This window comes from Strix uralensis, chromosome 28 (assembly GCF_047716275.1).
Source record: "Strix uralensis isolate ZFMK-TIS-50842 chromosome 28, bStrUra1, whole genome shotgun sequence".
NCBI lineage: Eukaryota > Metazoa > Chordata > Aves > Strigiformes > Strigidae > Strix > Strix uralensis.
The window spans coordinates 3392792-3412052 of NC_133999.1; the positions used below are offsets into that span (position 1 = coordinate 3392792).

The 19261-nt window shown below is 40.6% G+C and overlaps 1 protein-coding gene across 4 annotated transcripts in view; it reads left to right on the forward strand.

Annotated features, from left to right (window-relative positions):
- The window catches only part of DOCK5 (dedicator of cytokinesis 5), an 86218-nt gene that overhangs the window by 9979 nt on the left and 56978 nt on the right, over nt 1–19261 (forward strand). For 3 of the 4 annotated variants that reach the window (XR_012626598.1, XM_074852048.1, XM_074852050.1), the window contains exons 2-5: nt 7473–7556; nt 14470–14510; nt 15540–15595; nt 16456–16552. Coding sequence is in view for 2 of the 4 variants with exons in the window: in XM_074852048.1 (XP_074708149.1) it covers nt 7473–7556; nt 14470–14510; nt 15540–15595; nt 16456–16552 (278 nt within the window). In the remaining 2 variants the exon portion in view is untranslated. Of the gene's footprint in view, nt 1–7472; nt 7557–14469; nt 14511–15539; nt 15596–15833; nt 16325–16455; nt 16553–19261 lie in introns of those variants that run through there. The other variant, XM_074852049.1, reaches the window with a different exon arrangement.

The window sequence follows — 19261 nt, forward strand, 5'->3', positions numbered from 1 at the left end:
TTAAAATCCCTAAGAGCCCTTTAGAGTGAAAATAATAAAAGGAACTAGAGAGCCTAGTGAAGAAAATAACAAAGCTAACGATTTGTGTATGCGTTGCCCACATGTAAAATAAAACGCATACTTACTGTTATGTACTGTGACTCTGCAATGTGTTATTCTGGTATGTGTTTTCAGGAAAATGGTTTAGAAAACTACATCTGTAAAAACAACAGAGCTTTAAACTCCATGTTGAGATGGGTGGAAGGGAAAATTGGACTTTTGGAGAGGGGGGTATTCGTGTAACTTTCGGGGTCAGAGTGGGTTATTGCAAATCCTGGCAGCTCTGAATTGAGTTGATTAGGCAGAGGGTGAAGTTGGTGGGTTCTACCATAGCGGGATTTTGCCCAGAGGGTCTGTAGGAGTGCCTGCCTGAGTGTATTTGGGGAGACTTGTTTTCTGGTGGTTTTCCTGCTGTAGGTTTTCTTTGCCATTGGTTTCCATGGCCTAGTTGAGAGGAGGAGGCAGAGGGGCCAAAACTTTAAAGTTCTTCCATCCGGGCAGAATGTGGAGCTACTTTAAAATGTGCACTTAGTGACAGAAAGAGATTTCAAGATTTTTCCAAGTGTCTGTCTGCTCCTGTACAGCAAATTCTGGCTTAGTACACCATAATGCTAGAACCAATGCGCTGTAGCCTTGCTCTGCTAGCCAGTGACATAAAAGTTAAGTCCAGAAAAATCACTGGTCATCAAGACAACTTATTCTAGAGTCTCATCAGTATAACAGAGGGATTCTGTGCAGTTCCGATCACAGAAACAACTATGGTTTGGCTGCTTCTACCCCAGGCACACTTACAGAGAGACAAAACACCTTATGCTGGGATGACATTATTACTGGTATCCAGTGTATGTTTAGGATGTGTATCTCTTGTCCTGTATTGCAGCATAGATGCACTCTGAGAACAGAATCTCCCTTGTTTTCTTAGAGCTACTGTGGTATAAACACTTTGCAATAAGTGTTTGAGGGGAAGATCTGCAGACATGAAAAAATCGAGATGATTTCTTTTTGCTTTATAATCAGTAGGTCTCTTGCTTCAACAGTTCTGAATCATCTCTGTTTGCCTGATCTGAATCTACTAAGAAGATCTGATTAAAATACATGGGCTACTTTGTCACTGGGTCTGCCACTTGCTCCAGAGCATTGTTGTGGAACTGACTGTGGTTTTAGTCTGTAGAGTTTAAAGCCATAAGAGACCATTAGATCATCTAGTTGGAGCACTTGTGTAACGATTGTGAAGCCATCCATATTCCCATGGGCTGAGGTTGTTAAGTTGTTTTTTTCTAAAGCAATCCAGGCTTTAAGAGATTAAGCCATTGATCCTTGAATCTGATCCAATCTATGATGGAGAGAAAGAGACAGGAATATCTGAAAGCTGATGATGGCATGACTGAAAGATAAAATCTGCCCCAGTCCCAAATTTGGAAATTAGTTTGATTTAGACTGTTTGTGCAGGGCAGACTCTGCGAAACCTTAGATTATTTGCCTATCCCATCTCCAGGATAATATTCTGTTATTCAGAGGAAATCAGAAAAATGTTAGCAGACTTTTGATCAACCGTACATCTGGCAGACACACTTCCTTGTCCTCAGCAGGTGAGCACGTGACACCCTTATTTGGGTTTGCTTATTGGAATAGTCTTAGGTTGGAACTGCAAGTGCTGGAAGCGTGTTGAGGATGGTGGATCTTCCTGCTTTTCTCATAGTTCTCAAAAGAAAGGAATGAATATAGAACCTGACAGTTATAGAATCCAAATTAGAAAGGCTATGCTGTATCCTCCTGCGTAGGCAAATGGTTTAATTTCTCAGTTGATTTCATGCCCATTTTTAAAATAATCCAGCTTGAAAATTTTAAGAATAAGTAAAAGTCCTTCCAAGTGTGTTCCTGTGTGTGAGGTCAGCCTGAAACAAGATGCTAAAGGTCCACCTCTAGATCTTCAGATGTTTGACTCTGAAGTCTAACGATAGTTGTTAAAGCATTTCCATCCGCGTAATCCTGCTATTCTGGATTATTTGCATTCAAAATGCTAAACAGTCACTTGGAACTTTGTAGAATTGAGACTGAATGTCAGCATCAACCGATTCAGGAGTAGTAATTTTTTTCATAACAAGCAGTTAATATGCATGTTTCACAGTGTTGAACCATGACTTACTTTTTTTTTTTTAAGTAGTCTGACATATAAATCTTAATTATGCTATTCTCAATTTTTCAGACACAAATTCCTGGGAAGTTACAAGAACGTTTTTGCTCAAACATCAAAAAGCCTTTGTTCCTATTAAGAATTAATTCCTTGGGCAGTTCCTTGTTTTTTAAATAAAGCCACTGTTTTTTTGGTTATATCTTGGCAACAGATAGCATACCAGGCTTCTCCAAATGGGGCTGTCCAGCATAAATGCCATTTCTTAATACAGGGTTGTCGCAGCATAAAAGCACATACTTCTGTTTCCGTACAATAGTTTTTGACTCTTCAGCTGAAAGATGCAATGAGCTGAAGTCTGGTTATTGCAGCAGCACTGAATGTGATTCTTTGTTCAGAGGAAGCAAGGCACAGCCCTCTCCTATCAGATAGTGGCGAGGACAGACTTCAGAGAAGTGGGACATGGTATTTAGAAGCGGTTATCGTGTCTTTGTGATGGGTGGAGGGGTGGTTATTTTGAGCCAAGTTACAGATAACGGATCTTGCAGTGACTGTGTTTTTCAGGCCAATAATCCACATTTGAAATGCATTTAAACAAGTTATTGAGGGAGGGATTCCATTTCACTCTGCTTTGAATTACACACAGAATACTATGTGAGAGTTTCTGCCTCATTCACTTTAGTTTCAGACATTTTAGTCTTGAAAATGAGTTACTGTCTTGTGGTTAAAACAGGTCTAGGAATTAATACTTGGTTTTCATCTTTGAACATGCTGCAGATGAACAGTATGACGTTCAGTTTTTCTGCCCCGAGTTTCTCTGCATGCGAAAGAGAACATTTGCTACCTTTCTAACGTGTCAGTGGTACTGTGTGAAAGACACTGTCTGCGTTAGTGCGGGAGATGGCTTGTCCAGGTGTGTACTGGGTCTTTAAAGCCCGATCTGTATGTGGCATTGGAGCTGAGGGCACCATCACCTTCCTCCCTAATGAATGGTGTTGGTAGGCACTGAAGAAATGAGCCTGGCACTGCTTTCATGGAAACAAATGCCAAATCTCTCACTAGTTTCGCTAAAAGCTAGGTCGGGCTCAATGAGTTGCTGACAGACCTCTTGCCAATTAAGGCTTCTCCCAGGACTCTTAGTCAAAGTGAAGCTTTGTGGTTTTTGAAAGTGTTTTGGGTTTGGGTTTTTTTTGGTTTTTTTTTTTTTTTTTAATATAATTGTGCTTCTCATTTTCTGCCGCATGCATGACATCGAGGCTTCTTCCTGTTTTAAGTGCCACTGTCTGGTATTTCACTGCTCAGGGACGCGTGCTGTGATTAATCTTGTGTCTTCATAAAACTGGAGGGAGTGACATAGCTAAACCTGCTCTTCCCATCATAATACTGCCGTGTGCCAGCCCACATCAAACTCTTTGTCTTCTCAGAAACTTCCAGCTCACCGTTGGCTATTACTCAGAGCCCTGGAAAGCCCAGGCTGTCTCTGGTTTCCTTTGCCGTTCGTGTAGTCCTTGTTTTCAGTGATGACTGTTGCGTGATGCTTCAGAGCAGAGCAGTGTGTCCCCCGACATCCAGCGTGCACGCCCAGTTGTGCAATACCTCCAGAGTTCCTTCTCCATCCGTTTTGAGGAATCACCTTCTGCCCTGAAGGATGAAAATTGCTTCTCCTTATCTTCACCTACGTTACTCTGGCTGCTGTCACCAGTCATAAAGTTATCTGTTGCCCTTTTCAAACCAGTCCCAATGTTGACTCCTCTGACCTTCCCTCCTAATGAATTCCATAGGCTGGATGCGCTGTTGAGAAAAGCATTTCTTAAACTTTCCACTAATCAAACTGGGGGACTGTAAATTAAATAAATACGTTGTCTCTAGTAATGCTCAAACAATATGATCATTAAAACAAACCCACTATCTTCTTATGGATCATGTTTTCCACCTCTGCCTCTTCACTTAGATTAAATTGGCTAGACTTCAGTGCTGCTTTTCATTCAGGATAATAAAAGGAACAGGATCACCATTCTAAAGTGAACTTCAAATGATAGAATCTCAACTAAAGTTTAACTTGAAGCAAAAAGTCTTAACTTCAGATATTCCTGCAAATGTGGGGGCAAAAGTCTGGGTTTTTTCCCCTCCTTCCTTTCTTGCTGCTCTGTAAGGGTTTTATATGAAGGATTTTTATTTTTTCATACCATGACCATGTTTGTCATGTGCAGCTTCCTTTTTCTTTTAAGTCTGAATGAGGTCAGATTAAATACACACAATGAGAAAGAGGCTAAGCAGTTCAAATAACTGCAGATGGACTACTTCGGACAGGACTGACTTCAAGCAGCAGGAAGCATCAGTTGCAAACAGTAAAGCTCCCAGGGAAAATATGCCAGCAATTTGTCTTTTATAACCTTGTGCATAACCATTGGGTAGGAGGTTTTATATACAGTGACCCTCTGTTCTTGCTTAATTCAATCTAGCAAAGCAAGATACGACAAATCTTGCCTTTTTCTGATGTGCAGTGGCAGAAGTGTGTTCCTTAAGCTTCTAAATGACGTACATTGGGGTCTGAAACCTTTCTGATAAAGCAGGGAAAGAGAAGGGAAAGGAGCTGCAATGGTTAGTTCTCCGTCCTGAGGCTGCTGTGATCTTTGGTGAGGGGAAGGGAATGGCAGTGTTTAGTTCTCCCTCTTCTTTTGGCTGTTGTGCTCTTTAGTTTTGAATTAACTGTCTGTGTTCTCAAAAGAAAGGCTTGTCTGATGCCCGCCCACCTTTCTGTTAGACGCTTGGTGCTGCTCAGACTGCTTTTGTCTGAAGCTAATGCAGCAATTTATGGAAAAATACAGACTGGTATTTATATAATGTCTGTTTGTCCCAAAGAAACCCAAGGCATCTAGAAATTGTATGTAGGAATCCCTATACACATAAACACACGTGCATTTCTAAACAGCAGCCATTTCTCATGGTGAGCACAGCCACGAAACAGGAATCCCAAACAGCAGTTTAGGACAGAAAGTAAGGCAGTCCAGCTGTAACCACAGGAGGAAACTTCAGTAGACAGAATGTAATCAGCCAAGTTAGAATTTGGCTAAGACACTCTGCTTTAAATCTTCTAAGTCTGTTGACAGTGCTATAGGATTATTAACGTCTGTAGACAGCTTGATGCCTGGACTTCACCTGAGGAATGACACCTCCTGCGTAGCACGGTGTCCCCGTAGCACGTCAGGGCCAGCAGTTCAGCAGTGACTCCGAAGGGAGCCTGGATTGTTTCATCCATCCACACCGCTTCCTGCTGCACCTTGGGGAGGTTTGGAGATGTCCCATCCAAGTAACGGATTGCAACATCCCTGCGTAACGTTAATGATCTGGCAGGTTTACTGCGACAGAAGGCATGGCCGCAGGGAGTTGCTTTTGGGTTGGGCACTGCACTTTTATGCTGACCTCTGCAAATCCTTGCAGAATTACTTTTTATATCTGGCAGAACGGTTTCTTTTTAACTGAGTCAAATACCAGTTCTCCTGTCAATTTATGGTCTTGGCGTCTGTCAATACAAGGTAGTTCTTAATGGATTTACTCCTGTATATGTTCATGTTTGAATGTAAACATTATGCAAATTTTTCTGTAAAACTGTTGATGGGATTTTTACTTTTGGGCCTATTCTCTGAGGCCTTTAAAGTGTCTAAACTGAATATGCAGATCACCAGTCAGTTTTTAATATCTTGGCTTACAACACTGTTGCAGGGAGGGAGAGGAAACTGGATGTCAAAGCAGCTCGTGCCTTAGAAGTCCAGCGACATTCCTGTAACCCTCTGGAAAACAATGTACTAGACTCAGTGCACACTCTGAGTGTGTCTCTGCAGCCTGAAGTTACGGTAGGCATGAATTAGGGCCACTGGGAACAAACACTGCCCCTGCAGCATAAGAAAATAAGTATCTGTTTGTGATTAGGGTCTATTTCTGATACTGCAGGGAATTCACATTGCCTGCCTACTTCGGTTGGATTATTTATAGTTACAATATTTTAAAGAAAGCTGGTATATGTGAGATAATTTCCGGTGTGGTAAGCCACAGTCATTTGTTTATGCTGGATCCTTGCCAGGAGGCAATATACCTCATCTTGACGGAAATGATAGGCATTTGATGCGAATTTCCTGACATAAGAGCTCAATTTTTTTATTTATTTATTTAATTTTCAGAGCAAGTTCTTCAAATACAAACCCTCTGAAGTCTGAATAATTTTCCCAAAGCCCCCTGAAAATCCTTGCATGATTTATTTGCCTTCTTAAAAATAAATATTGTGCTTACTTCACTGATATGTTTGCTTGGGGAACAGATTTGGATATGTAAATATGACACTTAGGTGTGTAAGAAGATTGCATCGCTGCATTTAAGATGTGGTCTGTACTCAAACCAGTGTTTTAAATAAATAAATAAGATAATCTCATTTTGGTAGAGGAGTGATCTGTTCTGACTTAGCCGATCAATTCATTGAACCATAGCAAAGCATTTTCCTGACTGCTTTATGTCTTTTTACTTGCCTTGGTTTGGAAGCAAATTCAAATTAAACTTTCTCATCTTGACAAGGCTCCAGCAGCTCTAAGGGAGGGCTCTTCTGCTTTGTCCAGCAAAACTGCACCTCAGGAAAGTTCCAGAGAAAAGGCAATTTAGAAGCGTGGGCTTCTGGACTTAATCCTATTCCCACTGGAAATCCGATAAGCATTCAGATTAGCTTTGTCTTTGGTAGGGATTAAATTTGCGGAGGATCTCAAATTTTCATGCTAAGATTCATTCTTGTCTGGGAAGAGCCTTTAGCAGCAAATAGTCTGAGGCATTTAGTATGTAATAGTGGCGTTTTTTCTTATGACATCCGATTTATGTTGTTTTGCCAGTGCTTGTGAGCGCTGTGTTGCAGTTAGTCCTGTGAAATGCTAATAAAAAATGACAATTACCTAATTAATCCATAACCTCTGCCTGAGGTAATAGTGACCTTTGCTGGACAGGTTGTCAGTAAAGTGGGAAGATGCAGCTTCTTCATTTAGTGACACAGATCTGTATGCTTAAAAGTAAAAGACAAACTTTGTTGGCTGCTAAGAATAATGTTTCTTATCCTTGCAGGAACTGATGATAGAATCTGGAGATTTGCTATATAGTTTTCCAGTGTATTATATACACAGGATAGCTTAGTAACTTTACAGTGCTTTTTCAAAATCATCTTCTGCCTTTGTCAGGTGCCATGATACCAGATTTCAAAATCTGATTACCTCCCAGCTTCCGTGACTGTGTTTTTCATCTCTCTCTTCCCCCCTCTTCCCCTTTTTAGCAATCTACAATTATGATGCTGTCCAAGATGTGGAGCTCTCCTTGCAAGTCGGCGACACTGTTCACATTTTGGAGATGTATGAAGGTAGGTTGCAGATCACTTCCAAGTACTTTGCAGTGGTTTTTGAAAGTGAATATAACAAATCAAGATTTTTTTAAATAATGCAAATTTCAAATCTCAATTTTCAACTTCTGATATGCCCAAAAGCGCAAAGCTTGCTATGTAGGGTTTGCTGTATGCACTTAACTTTTAAAATGGTATTAAAATGCATAAAATAGAGAAGTAGAAATCATATCTACGCTGTTCCTGGAAGAGGTTTGTCAAGGTAAGATGCCACCAGTATCTCAAGGCAGCCCTGCAAGAGAAAGGAACACTTACTTCTGGCTGTTCATTCCTGTTTTCACACCACACCTGTTTACCTTGGCTCCAGCCAAGCCAGGCCAAGTGCTTGTACAGTCATGTGATGGACTGATCCAGCTGGAAAATAATAATAATAATTTTTTTTTAAAGTAGCTTTTAACCTGAATTAGTTCTTTGATCTGAGACAACAGAGGCAGTGGATGAAAGAAAATGAGAGGGCAGGTCGAACTGTTTCAAAAGTGATGTTGGTTTAAGCCATAATATCATGAACTGGCATTATGTGTTTTAAAAAACCTCCAGTTACAGAGCTTCCATGCCCTTTTTAGGCTTTCTCCCAGTACTTTCCTGGGAATTTTTTCATAATATGTACCTTAATGTAAAACATCTTGCAGAAAGGAAAACAAAATTCCTGTTTTAAACAAGATGAAAATTACACTTGTGTGTTTCATGTCTACTTATTAAACTAGCCTGTTTAATGAAGATTTCAATATTAGGAATGGAACACAGCCATTTAATTATTTTAGAGAATGTACTAGTCACTGCTTCATTTGGAAGGCTCTCGAAAATATAAATACTCTTTCCAAAATATAAATTCAATCATTTTCACAAGCAGCATCAGTTTGAAAGACTCAGCATACAAAAACTCTTTAGTATCTCTGCTGGGAACAGCAAGCTGCTTGTTTAGCAATTTGTTCTTAGTCAATTGTTCTCTTTCCACTTCTCTTTGACCTTGACACTGGAAACAGACAGCCAGTTCCTACATGTCAAAGCAGATTATGTTGCTGATGTGTGTTTTTACACTGATGTGTGTGATAGTGGTGAGTGTGTTTGGCAGAGGGGGAGAGAGAGAGGGAGGAAGGGAAAAAAAATCCGTATGTAATAGTACTAACATATGAACTGGTTTTGCAAAAAGACACAAGGAAGAGGGAGTGTCAGGGATGAAGATTGCCCTCATGAAAAGGATGCATCCTGTGCTTCCCAGAATGTTGGGGTATTTGTTTCTCTCTTTTTTTTTTTTTTAAAGCAACATTGTTTAATCCTACTGCTTGGTCTGTAACCAGCTGTTTAACAGAGAGACAGTCAAGAATAGGAAATGAATACCCAAACAGCATCCCTGTTTTTACCTGAAATGCCCCAGTTTGAAACTTCAGCCTGAGAAGATTGATTGCAAATTGTTTGGCAAAATGAATGTGTTTTGATTGTTTTCATACGCTCAGCCATCAGTGTGGCATCCTAATTTGTGACTGAGGCACCTAGAAATTACTGCAGTAGAACTAAATACTTCTCCTGGAAAGGCCAGCCAAAAATTCAGGCCAGACATTTGTGAATCTAAAGGAAAAGATGCAGATTGTCTCTGAGATGGTAACTGTTGTGGGTTTGGTCTTATTTCGCATAAATTCATCTTAAAAACTCCAAATTCTGATATTCTGTCTGCTCACAAGGAAATTTTCTTGTCTTATTGTATCTATTTTCCTTTCTTTTGGGACATCAGCTTTCAGCTTGCTTTGCAAATATCCGTGGGTTGTGTTTTGGAGAATTAGTGTTCTCACAAGAAGCCTTTTCTGTTTCTTCTCATGCTAATGATGTATACTTACAAATACAACTCCAGTCTGATAGAAGTGGGGTTTTGTTCCACTAATCGCTGTTCTTATCTGGATACACAAGTCTCAGTTTAGAAAAAGGTTCCATTTAACCAGGGCGTTGGCTTTGCAAGAAGAAAGGCTCAGAGATGCCTTGTGAGGTCCTTTTTTCAGTCGGTATAAGCTGTCCCCGCAGCTCCTGGCTGAGGGTGTTCCTTAGGCTATCGGTGAGGGAATTAAGGGGGCATTTTTCAGGGTTGTCTAGAGGCTCTCCTGTAATGGTAATAGCCACTTGGAAAAGCTTTCTGTTGTTCCCTACCTCAGGGTGCAGAGGAGCATCTTTTGTGAGTTACTAGAAGGTTCTCAGGGCTGTTGCACCACAGTTCGCTTCCCGCTCTGTCAGTCGTCTAGAACGTGCCTCCTTTTTCCTGCTGGTTGAAGTCACCAGGTGTTCATCCCTCAGCCCTGTTCGGTGAAGGCTCTCTGTGTATCAAACAGCCTTCACTTGAAAGCTCTTTGTATTCTGCATCTGGGGTTTTGGCTGGCTCCGCTCTGTCTGTAAGAATTGAAGTGCACAGTTTGTTCCTTGACAGCGAGGCAGCAAGGTTGAAGCTTGCGCTGGGTTTTGGTGTTAACAGTAAATGTTATCTGACTCTCAGCTGGCTGAATGGCTTTGAGACGGAACACTGATACAGCTGAGCTGCTGGGGGAGGTGTGTGAGAAGCAAAGAGCAATAAAGAGAATTAAAGTGCAAGCCAGAAGGTATGGATGCAGTTTGGTGCAGGCCTCTGTACTACGCAAACTTCTAACTTTATGTGGCTTTGCCACAGACTATAGTGACTTGCAAACCCCTAAGGTGGAGTGCCTGCAGTCAGGTGCTGCTGTTGTACTGCCTGACGGCCTCACAGTGAGGGAAAGCACCTTTAAATTGCAAAATCCCTGCTCATTTATGCGAGTGCATGCTGTCAGGAGTTAGAGCCCTGTTGCAAAGGCTGGAAGTCCTTGGAAAGTGGGCCAGATTTGGGATGAGGCTCTAGCATTGCACTTTTGTTAGTAAAGCTTTCTTTTCCCATGCTATAAACTGATGCTTTGCCTAATATTTTATAAGTCCCAGTTACAATTACACAGTTAGGCCTGGATTGTGAGTGCACGAAAGAAGATAAGGGAGTGATAACGTGGTAGATTATCTGTTCGTGTTGCTGGACTGTGGTTTACCTATGTCAAGGATTCGTCAAAGGGTGATCATCCCTGTAAATGTAGCTTCGACTTGGACAAAGTACACAACATGGAAGTGAAGGTCATCAGAGCTGAAACCACAGACTGAGCCATTTGAACTAAAGGTTTCAGATATTTCTAGTACAAGCTATAATGTGCTGCTGGCCAACACAGCTCGAATCTATCCAGGGACAACCTGAGAGCTGTTTGTACTGGGTTGAATAACTCCATAGTCTAGGCTGTGTAGCATTTTCTTCAGTCCAGGAAACAAGATCGTGGCAAACTGCATCTTTGTCAATCTGCCCTTAGGTGCAGTTGTACGTGGGGTTTGCACTCTAGATAGGGTCTAAATTTGCATGTTCCGAGTTATACTTTGAGACTGATTTGAAATAAGTTTTGAAATGTCTCAGTTGGGCTTCAAGTATGCTTTGAAACACTGTGATGTATTATACTTGCAGGTCTGGAGGATACCAATTTTCTTAGACTTACCTTCCCTTTAAAACAAATACACACATACCCCCTGCAAAGCATGGTTCTGTTGGTTTAGGTGTCTTGGTCATGATACACTTGTAAACTGCAAAGCAAGGGCCTTTTTTCCTCCTTTCTTTGGTTGTCTGGTTGCAGAAGGGCATGAGGTCTTTGTACGAAATTACTTTTTCCACTTGATAATAAGATAAGCAGTGTGCATGTATCCTTTTGTTTGCCAAATATTGTCAAGACTGGGCATAGCTGCAAAATCCAAGAAAAGAAGGAAACTTGCTGCGTCCAATACTTTGAAGGCTGCTTCAGTGCAGGATTTACTTACTCTCTGGGAATCTGTCCTTGAGTCGTGAGCTGGGGAGGTTACATTTCTGTTTAGGAGAATCTTTTCTAATCTGCAGTATGTATTCGTTCAGGCAAGCTGTGGGAAATAGTAAAATAAGAGGTTAAAAGGAATGTGTGCCCACATACCGTGTTTCCAGTCAGTTTCTTCTCCTGGTGAAAATAAATTTGCATTGAATTTCTTCCTAGTTTCAGTCTTTTACCTTTCCTCACTGTAGGTAAATGAAGCAATCCCTTGTTTTATTTCAGTCCGGTGCAGTGGTGTGTGTTGTGGTGCCGAGACACGGTACGCTGCAGTGGAAGAGGAACAAAGCTTGTGGTTAGGGGTTGCATCACCGTGCATAACTTTTCATCGTCTAAACTACTGTAATTTGAATAATTTTTCTTAGATTTTCCGATTCTTTCCATACTGCATAAAATCCTTTTAATGACAGGTAAAATTGAGGACCTGTATTCCATTTAAAAAAACCCAAACAAAACCAAACCCCAAACTTTATGGCATTTCTTTGCAAGACTCAGTCTGCTGTCCTTGCGTTCTTAATCAGACTTCAGTTTGGAAGAGTGCTGTAGTAGGTGAAATTTGCAGTGTCATCTTCATCTGAAAAGTCTTTCTTCATTTAACACATCTCTGCTTGGGGAAAATAGTCAAGAGAAACACTTAAATAGTCTAGCATTCCTCTGAAGCTTTAGACAGATTTGGTTGATTTTTTTAAGAAGAAATCAAGTAATAATTGACCGCTGCCAAAAGCTTTTGTTCCTTTTAAAATTATGGATAAGATTATTGAAAATTGGATCAGAATTCTGAAAAAAATGCATGAGATGCTTGCTGAAATAGTTTTGCATAATAATATACGACATACTTTTATGCAATGATTACAAAATATTTTACAGGAATGTGTTAAATGCCAAGAGGCCATTTTAAATATGAGGAAGTTGTGGTATAGAAGGGCTGAGAGCCTGTGTCAAATGGAATTGAAATAAAGGGGAAAATATTCTTGTTATGTTCCATGAGCTTTGTATCATACCCTAAATAACTTGTACTTGACCATTCAATTAATTACAACTTAGATAAAAATAGAACCTAAATCTTCTCATCCCTAATCCAGTACCTTATCCATTGGTCCATGATCAATGTATAATCTTATTTTCATCCTGTGGAAGGAATGGAATTTCTTCTTTCCTCCTAACTTACTACTGGAATTTTGGGGTTTATGTGGTCAAGCTGATTCAGCTGCTCATTGCTAGAGAAATGGGACAAAACTGTGCTTAAAAGAAGGGAAGAAAAAAAAGACCAAACACACCACCACCACTCCAAAAAAACCCCATAAAACAAAAAAAGCCACCCTAAACTGTAATTTATGGTTGAGGAATCTCAGATCCATGGCTCTTCATGGAACCTTCTTTGCTAAATATAGAAATATACGGGGGTAAAACCAAAAAGAAAAAAAAAAAAAAAAACAACAACAAAAACCTTCCCTCCTCTCTTCTTTGCCTGATTGTTCCCTTCAATCCCTTTGCCTCCTTGATGCTGCTGCCTCTGCCAGTCATCTGAACTATAATTGTCCAGGATCAGTGATATTGTCTGTCTGGATAGCTCTGAGCATCATTCATGCATTATAGAGCATAATCTATACCCTTCATGTTTGCGAAGATGTAGGGTCAGTGTTTGCAGTTTCGGTGCAAGTAGAACCTTCGGAGAAGGGTCAAAAAACGGTGCTCTGGGAGCATGGTTAATTGAGAGTTGGGGTCGCAGAGTCCTGACGTTTGGAATGATGCTTTTAGCGGCCAAGAGTCAGTGAGAAAGTGCAGGTTTGCATCCCAGAACAATATGAGGGACGTTATCTCTGCACATCAGCATTTCAAACGGAGCAGGTTCTTCTACAATGTTGAGTTTGTTATTTCCAGTACGGTAACTTCAGGGGACTGAAGGGGATGGGAACTGTTGCTTATGGCAGAGAACAGGCACCCCGTGGGAAGAGTGCTTGGTCACGCACAGCTCTTACGTAGCCGAGACAAATGACGATGGTGAGGGTGGAGAGGAAAAGCCCCTTTGTCTCACACAGTTTGGAGGTGGTGGAAGAAGAGTGGGAGTGACTTGCCCACCACTATGCTTCTCTCCTCTCCGCTCATTAAGCAAGGCTCACTTGAGGACATAAAAAATGCAGCATTTTTTTCATACGCTTGCATTTCAGTGACCTTGAAATCTCAATTCTGGTCAAACCCCAGGTGCTGAAGAGAGAAGAATTGTACGTCTGAGAGTGACGTATGCTTCTGAGTCTTGGGGATCACAGTTATTACTTTGTATCTTATACTTTACCAGATCTTGTCAAGATAATATTAAGAAACAATATCTGTACCAGGGCAGGCAGTTCAGGGTTGTTCGGGTTTTTTTGCCTTATCTAATAAAACATTCTGTTTTAGCCTTCCTTTGAAGGAAGGCTTTAAACTGAGTCATAGAAGAAAATAAAGAACCTGTACAGTGTGGAACTCAGACACAATCTATAAGATGATTTGGGTGAAAATGCACTTCATAGGAAAGAAAATTTTAAAGGGGTGGAGTGGAATTGGACTTGGGACACTTGAAGATACTTCTCTTTATCCATGCTGTATGACCTTGGGCTGGTAGTTCCGCGTGCATGTCTGTGCCTCATCTGTCCAGTGATTGTAGCAGTGCTTCTGTGCTGTGTGTGTAACTTGTAAGCTTTATGGAACAAGGACTGTCACGTTCCAGATGTCTAGCCTGGAGTCACCTGCTTTTCCATCGAGCCCTGTCAGTGCAACCTGAAGGGACAGGCAGAGTAGGCAGGGTGTCAGTTCGTGGTAGGAAGAGACAGCCCTCTGCCCTGCTCTTGGGAACCGAGCCTCCTACAAACAGAGCAGGAGTGTCTTCACAATAGTAGATCTCAAATGAGCAAGATTATGTTGTACAAATGTGATGAGAATGACAATGCATATTTAATTGCTGTAGACAGGAAAAAAATAAATATAAATATATAAATATTTTTATTTCCCTTTGATAGGCTGGTACCGAGGATACACACTCCGAAATAAATCTAAGAAGGTATGACCTCACTTTTCAGTAACTCTGATTATTATTTTTTTTTCTACACCTTGCCAGACCCCATCCAGTGCTGTAATCTGCTATGCTTCTGCTGTTTTTCCTTGTCTTAATATTGTGCAGGTCTCCTGATCAATATGTCCTTTTTCTCAGGGATAGAAATAAATGCCCTTGAGCTAAATGTTTCAGAACCATTAACTGGGTACTCCTCCATTGTGAGCATGCGTAATGTAGTTTGAACTAGCAAAATTGAGTGTTGCATATCTGCATACACTAGCTTATTGCTTTATTATTGTGGTCTTGGACCTGTACACATCCAGCATTAGTTATATGTAATGGTAAGATTAGAGTTTTGATTTGACTTGGAAAATATTCAAAAAATTATGCATGTGTGGATCTCAGCCAGACTTCTTGAGGTTTGTGAAACCAGTCTGAAAACTGCATGGAAATCTGGTTTCCCATAGGAATCCTGGCACCTCTCATGTGGTAACATCCCTCTCAGTCTCCGTTTTTCAGGCGTAAAGAGGAGTGAAAAGAAAATAGAAAAGAATTACAGTACTCCTAGAAGGTTTCTCTTAAATAAAGGAAACTTGGGACTGGTGAACTTCTACAAATGCTGTCATGTGTTGTGAGCTCTTCTAGAGAACCACAGGTCCAGGGCAACTTGACAAGTGACTCCAAGAATATTTCGTAGCAAGGGCAAATGAGTATGACTGATAGTTTCCAAGAGTTTACAGCATTTCATACAGAAAGAAGAGTGTCATTGCAGTGAAACAAGGACTTGACTGCTCTGAGGTGCTAATATCAAATACAGTGCTCAAGCATGCAGCCTGGTGCTCCTTACTGTCATTTTTCCCTGTGATACTGGGACTGGTGGACCTAACACATTTCTGTTACAGGTAAACAGGAAACATCAGTCACTGTTCTGCTGATCATGCTCTTACCCCTTTCCCCTACTTTCTGTTGACTGCATTTTTTCATGTTATGTCTTATGGTGTGATATATTTATTTTATTTCTGTGTTCATTTTCAGGGCATTTTCCCAGAAACATATATCCATTTAAAAGAGGCAATCGTGAAGGACCGGGGGTAGGTTGGCACTTCTTGAGATGTACTTCTGGTAGCAAAAACAATGGAATGCTGTTTCATTTGAAAACAAACACAACAAAACCCCAACTTAAGTAGTGGTGGTTGTAATGAATGCTCCCGTCAGTGTGTGCAGCAGGGCATGCCACCTGTGCTAGTCTTCTAGAGCTGCTTAACTTCTTTTTTTCAGAGCATTGTACATACCAAAACAGTTGTAGGCATAGGTGCAGGAGAATACTATTTGCAAAAATAAGAAAGCTCTGCTAGAGAAGTTAGGAGTGAGGCAGGTCAATCGAGCTACATTTAGCTCCTCTGGGGACTCCTGCAAGTCATAACACACTCCTGCTCGCAGCCAAGTAGCCAGCAGGAGTGTGAATTCCTTCCTGCCTTGGAAAACATTTGAGGAAATGACTCCTCATTTGTTTCTTAGAGCTGATTCTGTGATCGTTATAGTGAGAGGAAGACAGCAGTTGCAAAGGAAGAGACTTTAGAAAGTACTTTCTCTCTCTTTTTTTTTTTTTCTTTTTTTTAATAACAGTGGCCAAGTTACCATTGCAAGTGGTGATTCTTCCAAACTTAATTTCTGTGTATTTAGCATGTTTCTGGAATGGATCCATTGAGAAGAACAAGACTGAAAGAAACTTGAAACATGCTTGCATTAAAAATGGATAATGAATGTGCATGTATGTGTTGGAGAACCAATTGAGCAACTTAAGAATCTTGGCGTCGTGTGTGAGTGAATTGTGTGAATATCAAGCCCTCTGAAATTTCTATTTACATATTCATCAAAAAAAGATGTTTTACTACTAAGTTTTAATCTTGAGTATAACACCTTTTTTCTATTTTCTCCTTTTTTTCTCCAGACAACATGAAACAGTGATTCCAAGTGAGTTGCCCCTTGGCCAAGAACTCACTTCTACCCTGAGGGAGTGGGCAGTTATCTGGCACAAGTTATATGTGGTAAGTTTTCTTCAGTGGTTGGTATTTTATTACATGACCTCAGATGGGCTTTTTGCAGGGCACTTTATTAGAACATTATGCAGAATTGTAAAACTATAATTATTGTAAAATTGATCTTGAGAGCAGCTAAAAGTTTTCTGCAGTCCCTTGAATGGGACGTGTGATCACAGACAGAACCGTGGTTTAGTCCGTGCTGCAGCGTTCACTGTACTTGAATAATTGTGTGATGACACAGCACTGATGAAGCATTGACTGGCACAGGTCACACTCAGCATCAAGTCAGCTGGTTGGGGCTGTGCGTGTGAGTCACAGTTCACTAGTGCAATAAGGGTTCCTGCTTTGCCTGTCGTGTGTCTGTCCTGTATGAGCGCAGTATATCTCTGTTGGGCGAGAAACCATGGTGGTGTTTTAACAGAACCTTTAGCAAGTGTGAACTCTGTTTTTCTAGAAGTATTGTAGGTACTTAATAGAATGGTTGATCCTCACCCCAGAGTGCCTAAAGCTCAAACAGGCAAGATAAACAAAGGACGGGAAGAGAACTAGTGCTGTGTGTGGTGGGGGAGGATTTGACTTGTCAGAAGTCACATAATATATTTAGTTTTCAGTTGCACGCGGGAGATACCTCTTGTCTACTAATAGTAGCCTGACCGTATGATAGTCACTTTAGAAAAGTCAGAAGCCAAGGTAACGCATGGATTTGGTGGTTTTGCTGAGGTAGGTGCGCTGTTGCTCAAAGAAACCCAACTGCAGTTCACAATGAATTGCCTTCTTTTGAAGGTGATTATTAAGGCACATAAAAGAGAGTCAAACTTGATTTTTCTGTGGTTAGTAGTGAGTTCAGCCTGTGTAGTATGTGCTCTGAGACTTTAATTAAGATGAGAGAATGGTTTTAAATTGGCTCTAACCATTCAGTTTACTCAGAGCAAGCTTTCCTATTGAAAATTTCAGCAGGCCACAAGTACATTTTGTTTGTGCACCACGAAACCACAAGAATTTGTTCCACCCTCTTAATTTAATGAGTAGCTGTATGTGACGGTATTACTGTGTGAAAAGAGAGTTTTGTTCCTGGCTTTTTTTTTTTTTTCTGAATAACTTTAGGATCCTAGCCTCAGAATCTATTTTTCTTAAGCGCAGAAATCTTTCATGTTCCTGTGTTTAACCAATATAAGTCTTAAAATAGTCTTGGAAAATGTTGTGGTTTGAAATGGATTTGAGTTTATTTTATTTTCCCCTGCAGTATGTATAAAAAGAAAAAAAAAAAAAAAAAGAGCTAAAGGAGGAAGGAGGTATTTGAGGAAAAGAAGGAAATACAGGGGGTTTTTTTCTTTGGCAACATTTCATTTCACTTCTTTAATTTCTGTGTTTTTCAGCAAGCATTGCACTGGTGGGTATATCTCCACTGTAAAATAAATATAAAAATGGATGAAAGTTTTTAACTTCCTTTAGTTAATAGGAGTTAGCTAATGTAAACAGCTGGAGAGATAACTCAGCTTTAGCTAACTGTCAGATTGAGATCTGCTGTGTATTTCCCTGAAAGCTAACACAAGTTGCCTTCTCTTTGCAATTATTTTTACGCAAGTTAAGAACACATTTTTTCTTTGTTTGCTAAATATGTCTCTAATATCTTCCGTATAGGAACTAAAAGACTCATCTAGCCTCTGTCAGCCCCTTTGCATTTGCTTAAATCAGAAGGAAGATGGCTATTTATAACTCCCTTTAGATTTGTGTTCTCGGGGCAAATTACAAGTAGTTTATATCATTCATGTTCTTTGCAGAGACCAGAATGGGGAAATAATTGAAATGAGTCTCTCTTTCTGCTGTGTGGGAGCAGTAGGGCTTCATAGTTAAACATTAACAGCTTTGATCCAGAGAACTGACACTGGTCAGCTGCTGCCTGAATGGACCAGCAGTGTACCATTGCCCAGTTCCCACTAGCTGTTGGGTGAAATGTAGTCAAAAACCTCTTGACAGTCATTTTGGAGCTGCATAACCATAAATGTTGTCTGAGTAGATTAAAGTTTAATGTCCTTTGATTTGTGGTACTTTCCTCTGAAAATGAGCTGCACTTGATGCTCAGTGCAAGTCGGAATCAGCCTAGTAACTGGCTCAATATGCAGTGGTGAAGAGAGGATGGGGCCTGGGTTCCCTTTTGAATGGTATAATTGGTATAGCTGACACTTTTAAAGGCTTAATTACTTACACATATTGCTACAAATATGGCAGGTTACCACATAGCGATCCAGTTCTTAATTACAGCATCAGCCTTGGAGCCTGAAACTGTAGGAAAGAGATGTATAGGTGTGTGACTGATTTTATTAGGGAGGAACCAGTAAATAGCATGAGAAGTATTTTCATTAATCAAAGATAATAGTAGAAGTGGCAGGAGGAGGCTCTTCACAGAGCAGGTTTTGATGTCCTGTTCGGTCAGTGCTTTATCATTACAGATGCTGCATGAGATGAAAATGCAGTGACTGCAGCAGACTGGAGCAAGTACCTGGGTAGATTGGGGAGATGGTGTCTGGGAATCCAGACGTGATATTTTTATTGCATTTTTGGACAACCTCTGGCATGGTGGTTTCAGTAGTTCTGAGCAACTACTGCTGGGGTAGTGCTTAAAAAGCGTGGGATGAGTCAAGACTGTGTTGCATTAAGTTCTGCACAAATGTAAACAAAAATGAGTGCCCTGAAGAGCAGATAATCTTTAGCCTT